General features: G+C 43.8%; 1 protein-coding gene across 1 annotated transcript in view; it reads left to right on the top strand.

The window, feature by feature from the left end:
* ryr1b (ryanodine receptor 1b (skeletal)) overlaps nucleotides 1-10,000 on the top strand; it is a 287,373-nt gene that overhangs the window by 181,959 nt on the left and 95,414 nt on the right. The window contains 4 exon segments of the mRNA XM_065027242.1: nucleotides 3,454-3,624; nucleotides 3,889-3,948; nucleotides 5,923-6,057; nucleotides 7,110-7,222. Coding sequence (XP_064883314.1) covers nucleotides 3,454-3,624; nucleotides 3,889-3,948; nucleotides 5,923-6,057; nucleotides 7,110-7,222 — 479 coding nt within the window.

Below are 10,000 nucleotides of genomic sequence, written 5' to 3'. Positions count from 1 at the left end.
TAAAGTAGAGCCCTGTTATATACCTCTATAAACCTAAAGTAGAGCCCTGTTATATACCTTATAAACCTAAAGTAGAGCCCTGTTATATACCTCTATAAACCTAAAGTAGAGCCCTGTTATATACCTCTATAAACCTAAAGTAGAGCCCTGTTATATACCTCTATAAACCTAAAGTAGAGCCCTGTTATATACCTTATAAACCTAAAGTAGAGCCCTGTTATATACCTTATAAACCTAAAAAGCCCTGTAAAGAGCCCTGTTATATACCTCTATAAACCTAAAGTAGAGCCCTGTTATATACCTCTATAAACCTAAAAAGTAAAGTAGAGCCCTGTTATATACCTCTATAAACCTAAAGTAGAGCCCTGTTATATACCTCTATAAACCTAAAGTAGAGTTATATACCTCTATAAACCTAAAGTAGAGCCCTGTTATATACCTTATAAACCTAAAGTAGAGCCCTGTTATATACCTCTATAAACCTAAAGTAGAGCCCTGTTATATACCTCTATAAACCTAAAGTAGAGCCCTGTTATATACCTCTATAAACCTAAAGTAGAGCCCTGTTATATACCTCTATTTTAATCCTAACAATGATTTTTCCTGGTACCACTTCAGAGTTTCGGAACCACAAAGTTGTCTAAGTAATGTACAAATAAATTAAGAATAAATATATGGCATTATGAATGTACCGTTTTATGGCATTATATAGGTTAAGTATTTTTTTGCCGACCAGTAAGGGATATTTAAAGCCCGCTATCCCGTTTCCTGGTGTGAGCTAATCTCCTCTCCTCAGCTGTCACATGGTCATTACTGAAGGAGCCTCTGTTATCTGGTCAGAGGTCAGAAATCACGGGTAATGGAGCTGACCCCAAACACTGCTGCTATACCTGGTGTGGAGTGGTGGGCTGGGCCTAGCAGAACCTTACTGCACTACTAACACAGGACTGCATTGACTAGATAGAGCAGCTCTCCCATTGACTAGGTAGAGCAGGTCTCCCAATGACTAGGTAGAGCAGCTCTCCATTGATTAGGTAGAGCAGCTCTCCATTGATTAGGTAGAGCAGCTCTCCCATTGACTAGGTAGAGCAGCTCTCCATTGACTAGATAGAGCAGCTCTCCATTGATTAGGTAGAGCAGCTCTCCATTGATTAGGTAGAGCAGCTCTCCCATTGACTAGATAGAGGAGCTCTCCATTGACTAGATAGAGCAGCTCTCCATTGATTAGATAGAGCAGCTCTCCATTGACTAGATAAAGGAGCTCTCCATTGACTAGGTAGAGCAGCTCTCCCAATGACTAGATAGAGCAGCTCTCCATTGACTAGATAGAGGAGCTCTCCATTGACTAGGTAGAGCAGCTCTCCATTGACTAGATAGAGCAGCTCTCCATTGATTAGGTAGAGCAGCTCTCCATTGACTAGATAGAGCAGCTCTCCATTGACTAGATAAAGGAGCTCTCCATTGACTAGGTAGAGCAGCTCTCCCAATGACTAGATAGAGCAGCTCTCCATTGACTAGATAGAGGAGCTCTCCATTGACTAGATAGAGGAGCTCTCCATTGACTAGATAGAGGAGCTCTCCATTGACTAGATATAGGAGCTCTCCATTGACTAGGTAGAGCAGCTCTCCATTGACTAGGTAGAGCAGCTCTCCCAATGACTAGGTAGAGCAGCTCCCCATTGATTAGGTAGAGCAGCTCTCCATTGATTAGGTAGAGGAGCTCTCCCTTGACTAGATAGAGGAGCTCTCCCTTGACTAGATAGAGGAGCTCTCCCTTGACTAGGTAGAGCAGCTCTCCCTTGACTAGATAGAGCAGCTCTCCATTGACTAGGTAGAGCAGCTCTCCATTGACTAGATAGAGGAGCTCTCCCTTGACTAGGTAGAGCAGCTCTCCCTTGACTAGATAGAGGAGCTCTCCATTGACTAGATAGAGCAGCTCTCCATTGACTAGGTAGAGCAGCTCTCCATTGACTAGGTAGAGCAGCGCTCCATTGACTAGGTAGAGCAGCTCTCCATTGACTAGGTAGAGCAGCTCTACATTGACTAGGTAGAGCAGCTCTCCATTGACTAGGTAGAGCAGCTCTCCATTGACTAGGTAGAGCAGCTCTCCATTGACTAGGTAGAGCAGCTCTCCATTGACTAGGTAGAGCAGCTCTCCATTGACTAGATAGAGCAGCTCTCCATTGACTAGGTAGAGCAGCTCTCCATTGACTAGGTAGAGCAGCTCTCCATTGACTAGGTAGAGCAGCTCTCCATTGACTAGGTAGAGCAGCTCTCCATTGACTAGGTAGAGCAGCTCTCCATTGACTAGGTAGAGCAGCTCTCCATTGACTAGGTAGAGCAGCTCTCCATTGACTAGGTAGAGCAGCTCTCCATTGACTAGGTAGAGCAGCTCTACATTGACTAGGTAGAGCAGCTCTCCATTGACTAGGTAGAGCAGCTCTCCATTGACTAGATAGAGCAGCTCTCCATTGACTAGGTAGAGCAGCTCTCCATTGACTAGATAGAGCAGCTCTCCATTGACTAGATAGAGCAGCTCTCCATTGACTAGATAGAGCAGCTCTCCATTGACTAGATAGAGCAGCTCTCCATTGACTAGGTAGAGCAGCTCTCCATTGACTAGATAGAGCAGCTCTCCATTGACTAGGTAGAGCAGCTCTCCATTGACTAGGTAGTAGGTAGAGCAGCTCTCCATTGACTAGGTAGAGCAGCTCTCCAGCGGACAGACGCATAGTTAGCACTAACAGCTTCTTACATGCACAAGCTGCACTGTGGTGAGAACATAAATGATATGTTTTAGTATTGCTTAGGATTGCAAAATTCCCAGGTTTTCCCAAAATTCTGTTTGGAAGATTCCCAAAATGAGATGAGAATTAGCAGGAAGTCCGGGAATCATGGAAGCTGGAATTTTGCAACCCTACTACTGCTGTATTTGTAGATTTTGTGTTTGACGTTAATGATTGCTTTTCTCTTTTTTTTCCTTTCCAGCATGTTGCTGTTTTGTTTCTTCCCTTAGCCTTGTTCAGTCCAATCACATTTCCCGAATTCCCCACCCCCTTTTAAAATGTTTGTAACTTCAACCACTCATTATTAAAGCATAGAGCAGCAATGTAGTTAGCTTTCATTTTTGTGAAGCAATGTATTTCCCTTTAGGGCACCTACCTACATCAGACAGAAATGGGGATATGGGGCTGCCTTGTCTAGTTCCTTCCTATAGTAAACATGGGCATAGAGAGCAGCCTTGGCTCGTACCTAAATAAATCAGAAATGGGGATATTGATGTACCTTGTCTAGTACCTACATCAGACTTAGAGACATAGAGGGGTGGGCAGAGATGGTATTGGCTGACCCAACTCTCTCCTCCTATAGGCTAGAGATGGTATGGTCTCACCCAACTCTCTCCTCCTATAGGCTAGAGATGGTATGGTCTGACCACACTCTCTTCTCCTATAGGCTGGAGGTTCTGATGTGGAGCGTACCAAGAAGAAGCGAAGGGGGGACCGCTATTCGGTGCAGACATCTCTGATCGTAGCGGCGCTGAAGAAGATGCTTCCTATTGGCCTCAACATGTGTTCCCCTGCTGACCAGGAACTGATTAACCTGGCCAAGATACGCTACAGCCTGGTAGTGGAACACACTCACTCACTCACTCACTCACTCACTCACTCACTCACTCACTCACTCACTCACTCACTCACTCACTCACTCACTCACTCACTCACTCACTCACTCACTCACTCACTCACTCACTCACTCACTCACTCACACACATACGCACATGCACATACACATACACACATACACAGAAAAACACAAACAAACAAACACTCAGAGATGACACATTTGTTTTGCTTTTAACTTTGATGCCTAATGACTGTCCCCTAACAGAAAGACACAGATGAGGAGGTGAGAGAGTTTCTACAGAACAACATGCATCTACAGGGCAAGGTGAGTAGCACACCTCCACCTAGATGAGCTTTTGTGCCAAACCTACAGCATCCTTCAAAAGTTTGGACACACCTGCAAGTTAAAAATATTTTTAAAAAATTGTGTTTTTTTTTACATTGTAGAATAATAGTCAAGATATCAAAACAATTAAATAACACATATGGAATCATGTAGTAACCAAAAAAAAGTGTTAAACAAATCAAAATATATGTTATATTTGAGATTCTTCAAAGTAGCCACCCTTTGCCTTGATGGCAGCTTTGCACACTCTTGGAATGCTTTTTCCTACAGTCTTGAAGGAATTCCCACATATGCTGAGCACTTGTTGGATGCTTTTCCTTCACTCTGCAGTCCAACTCATCCCAAACCATCTCAACTGGGTTGAGGTCGGGTGATTGTGGAGGCCAGGCCATCTGATACAGCACTCCATCACCCTCCTTGGTCAAATAGCCCTTACACAGCCTGGAGGTGTGTTGGGTCATTGTCCTGTTGAAAAACAAATGATAGTCCCAGTAAGCGCAAACCAGATGGGATGGCGTATCGCTGCAGAATGCTGTGGTAGCCATGCTGGTTAAGTGTGCCTTGAATTCAAAATAAATCACAGACAGTGTCAACAGCATAGCACCCCACACCATTACATCACCCCCACACCATCACACCTCCTCCTCCATGCTTCTCGGTGGGAACCACACACGCGGAGATCATCTGTTTCCCTACTCTGCATCTCACAAAGACACGGCGGTTGGAACCAAAAAATCTTCAGTTTGGACTCATCAGACAAAAGGACAGATTTCCACCGGTCTAATGTCCATTGCTCGTGTTTCTTGGCCCAAGCAAGTCTCTTCTTCTTATTGGTGTCCTTAGTAGTGGAGTCTTTGCAGCAATTCGACCATGAAGGCCTGATTCACACAGTCTCCTCTGAACAGTTGATGTTGAGATGTGTCTGTTACTTGATCTCTTTGAAGCATTTATTTGGACTGCAATCTGAGGCTGGTAACTCTAATGAACCTATCCTCTGCAGCAGAGGTAACTCTGGGTCGGTCTTCCTTTCCTGTGGTGGTCCTCGTGAGAGACAGTTTCATCATAACACTTGATGGTTTTTGCAACTTTCACTTGCAGTTTTTCCCCGTTGACTGACCTCCATGTCTTGCAATAATGATGGACTGTTTTTTCTCTTTGCTTATTTGAGCTGTTCTTGCCATAATATGGACTTGGTATTTTACCAAATAGGGCTATCTTCTGTATACCACCCCTACCTAGTCACAACACAACTGATTGGCTCAAACGCATTAAGAAGGAAAGAAATTCCACAAATTAACATTTAACAAGGCAAACCTGTTAATTGAAATGCATTCCAGGTGACTACCTCGTGAAGCTGGTTGAGAGAATGCCAAGAGGGTGCAAAGCTGTCATCAGGGTGGCTACTTTGAAGAATCTCAAATATAAAATACATTTTGATTTGTTCAACACTTTTTTTTGGTTACTACGTGATTCCATATGTGTTGTTTCATACTTTTGATGTCTTCACTATTATTCTACAATGTAGAAAATAGTAAAACTATAGAAAAAGGTTTCACTGGTACTTACAGTAACAAATACTTATTTTCCACCATAATTTGCAAATAAATTCATTAAAAATCCTACTATGTGATTTTCTGGATTTTTTTCCTAATTTTGTCTGTCACAGTTGAAGTGTACCTATGATGAAAATTACAGGCCATTCTCATCTTTTTAAGTGGGAGAACTTGCACAATTGGTGGCTGACTAAATACTTTTTTGCCCCACTATATATATACGGGATTAGTATTTCAGTGTTGTTGGTGTTCTATACTGTGTGTGCTGTGCTGTGCATGTTGTTTCCATGTGATGTCCATGTGGTGTCCATGTGCTGTGCATGTGGTGTCCATGTGCTGTCCATGTGCTGTGCATGTGGTGTCCATGTGCTGTGTTTGTTGACTCTTTGGCTGTGTGTAGGTGGAGGACCCGTCAATGCGCTGGCAGATGGCGCTGTATAAGGAGACGTCAGGGAAGGCTGAGGATGCTGAGGACCCCGAGAAGGTGGTCAAAAGAGTCCAGGAGGTGTCCGCTGTCCTCTACCACATAGAGGTGGTGAGTACTGTATTCACTCTACCACATAGAGGTGGTGAGTACTGTATTCACGCTACCACATAGAGGTGGTGAGTACTGTATTCACTCTACCACATAGAGGTGGTGAGTACTGTATTCACTCTACCACATAACATAGAGGTGGTGAGTACTGTATTCACTCTACCACATAGAGATGGTGAGTACTGTATTCACTCTACCACATAGAGGTGGTGAGTACTGTATTCACTCTACCACATAGAGGTGGTGAGTACTGTATTCACTCTACCACCATTCACTCTACCACATAGAGATGGTGAGTACTGTATTCACTCTACCACATAGAGATGGTGAGTACTGTATTCACTCTACCACATAGAGGTGGTGAGTACTGTATTCACTCTACCACATAGAGATGGTGGTAGAGATGGTGAGTACTGTATTCACTCTACCACATAGAGATGGTGAGTGAGGTGGTGAGTACTGTATTCACTCTACCACATAGAGGTGGTGAGTACTGTATTCACTCTACCACAGGTGGTGAGTACTGTATTCACTCTACCACATAGAGATGGTGAGTACTGTATTCACTCTACCACAGAGGTGGTGAGTACTGTATTCACTCTACCACATAGAGATGGTGAGTACTGTATTCACTCTACCACATAGAGGTGGTGAGTACTGTATTCACTCTACCACATAGAGGTGGTGAGTACTGTATTCACTCTACCACATAGAGGTGGTGAGTACTGTATTCACTCTACCACATAGAGGTGGTGAGTACTGTATTCACTCTACCACATAGAGGTGGTGAGTACTGTATTCACTCTACCACATAGAGATGGTGAGTACTGTATTCACTCTACCACATAGAGGTGGTGAGTACTGTATTCACTCTACCACATAGAGATGGTGAGTACTGTATTCACTCTACCACATAGAGGTGGTGAGTACTGTTTTCACTCTACCACATAGAGGTGGTGAGTACTGTTTTCACCTTTCACACCAGACGTTTTCACGACCATCTGTCCAGGGAAACTCTTGACCCTTGCGATAATCTCTTTATCTCTCCCCAGACGGAGCACCCGTACAAGTCTAAGAAGATGGTTTGGCACAAGCTGCTTTCTAAACAACGGCGCAAAGCTGTTGTGGCCTGCTTCAGGATGTCACCCCTCTACAACATCCCCAGGTAATCACAATCAAACTCTTCACTACTGCATATCTGTGTAGTAATAGGCTACTTCACTACTGCATATCTGTGTAGTAATAGGCTAGTCTGCCTTTTTTGGGTGATTTTTAGTCTAATTTCTAAGTTATTTCTCTGTATGTTCTATTTTTCTGGGATAGATCCGCATTGACATTTGCCGAAAGAGCTATCGGAAAACATTTCATGCGTAATTTCTAATCACGTAAAAAAAAGTATATGTATAACAGCCCTGATTGGAGGACATGGAGGAGGAAAAATAGAATAAAACAATTTTTTTGCCGTATGAAGGCAAGGCACATGTAATGTACAGATTAAATATATATACGGTGCATTCAGAAAGTATTCAGACCCCTTGACTTTTCCCCACATTGTGTTACGCTACAGCCTCATTCTAAAATGGATTAAATTAATGTGTTTCCTCATCAATATACACACAATACCCCATAATGACAGCACAATATCCCATAATGACATCACCATACCCCATAATGACATCACAATAACCCATAATGACATCACAATACCCCATAATGACAAAGTGAAAACAGGTTTTTAGAATTTGTTGTTAAAAAAAAAATCTACTTTTTGTTAAAGCACCTTAGGCAGCGATTACAGCCTCGAGTCTTCTTGGGTATGACGCTACAAGCTTGGCACACCTGTATTTGGGGAGTTTCTCCCATTCTTCTCTGCAGATCCTCTCAAGCTCTGTTAGGTTGGATGGGGAGTGTCGTTGCACAGCTATTTTCAAGTCTTTCCAGAGATGTTCAAGTCCGGGCTCTGGCTGGGCCACTTAAGGACCTTCAGAGACTTGTCCCGAAGCCACTCCTGCGTTTTCTTGGCTGTGTGCTTAGGGTCGTTGTCCTGTTGGAAGGTGAACCTTCACCCCAGTCTGAGGACCTAAGCGCTCTTGAGCAGGTTTTCTCTACTTTGCTCTGTTTATCTTTCCCTCGATTCTGACGAGTCTCCCAGTCCCTGCCACTGAAAAACATCCCCACAACATGATGCTGCCACCACCATGCTTCACCATAGAGATGGTGCCAGGTTTCCTCCTGATGTGACACTTGGCATCCAGGCCAAATAGTTCAATCTTGGTTTCATCAGACCAGAGAGTGTTATTTCTCATGGTCTGAGAGTATTTATGTACCTCTTGGCAAACTCCAAGCGGGCTGTCATGTGCCTTTTACTGAGGTGTGGTTTCCGTCTGGCCACTCTACAATAAAGGCCTGATTGGTGGAGCGCTGCAGAGATGGTTGTCCTTCTGGAATGTTATCCTCTCTCCATAGAGGAACTCTGGAGCTCTGTCAGAGTGACCATAGAGTTCTTGGTTACCTCCCTGACCAAGGCCCCTCTCCCCAAATGCTCAGTTTGCCCGGGAAGAGTCTTGGCAGTTCCAAACTTCTTCCATTTAATAATGATGGAGATGTTCATGTGGACCTTCGATGCTGCAGACACATTTTTGGTACCCTTCCCCAGATCTGTGCCTCGACACAATCTTCTCTTGGAGCTTTATGGACAATTCCTTCGACCTCATGGCTTGGTTTTTGCTCTGACATACACTGTCAACTGTGGGACCTTATATAGACAGGTGTGTGCCTTTCCAAATCATGTCCAATCAATTGAATTTACCACAGGTGGACTCCAATCAATTTGTAGAAACATCTCAAGGATGATCAATGGAAACAGGATCCACCTGAGCTCAATTTTGATTCTCATAGCAAAGGGTCTGAATACTTATATAAATAAGGCATTTCTGTTTTTATTTTTAATACATTTTAAAACATTTCTAAAAACCTGTTTTCATTTTGTCATTATGGAGTATTGTGTGCACTACCCAAATATTGTGAAGCGCCCTTTACTTGTTATACCAGCCGACCAATCAGCTTGCTGCTGGCTCTTAGCAAACAATGTTATTTCTCTGTGAACAAATCAACAACATGCTTTCAGCTTATAGAGAACGGCACTTAACATGTCACTGACACAAATGACTGATGATTGGCTGAAAGAAATTGATAATAAGAAGATGGAGGGAGCTGAACTGTTAGACTTTAGTGTGGCCTTTGATACACTACATGATCAAAAGTATGTGGACATGCTCTTCGAACATTTAATTCCAAAATCCGGGGCATTAATATGGAGTTGGTCCCCCCTTTGCTGCTATAACAGCCTCCACTCTTCTGGGAAGGCTTTCCACTAGATGTTGGAACATTGCTGCTATAACAGCCTCCACTCTTCTGGGAAGGATTTCCACTAGATGTTGGAACATTGCTGCTATAACAGCCTCCTCTCTTCTGGGAAGGCTTTCCACTGGATGTTGGGACATTGCTGCAGGGACTTGCTTCCATTCAGCCACAAGAGCATTAGCGAGGTCGGGCACTGATGTTGGGTGATAAGACCTGGCTCGCAGTCGGCGTTCCAATTCACCCCAAAGGTGTTCAATGGGGGTTAGGTCAAGGCTCTGCTGGCCTGCCAAGTTCTGCCACACCGATCTCGACAAACCATTTCTGTAGGGACTTTGCTTTGTGCACAGGGGCATTGTCATGCTGAAACAGTAAAGGGCCTTCCCCAAACTGTTTACACAAAATTGGAAGCACAGAATCATCTAGAATGTCATCGCATTAAGAACTAAGGGGCCCGAACCATGAAAAACAGCCCCGAACCATGAAAACCAGCCCCAGACCATTCCTCCTCCCCCTCCAAACTTTACAGTGGGCACTATGCATTGGGGCAGGTAGCGTTCTCCTGACATCTGCCAAACCCAGA

The sequence above is a fragment of the Oncorhynchus nerka genome, linkage group LG14, assembly GCF_034236695.1.
Source record: "Oncorhynchus nerka isolate Pitt River linkage group LG14, Oner_Uvic_2.0, whole genome shotgun sequence".
Taxonomy (NCBI): Eukaryota; Metazoa; Chordata; class Actinopteri; order Salmoniformes; family Salmonidae; genus Oncorhynchus; species Oncorhynchus nerka.
Note: the sequence above shows the minus strand (reverse complement) of the source record. Positions and strands in the feature narration are given on the sequence as shown.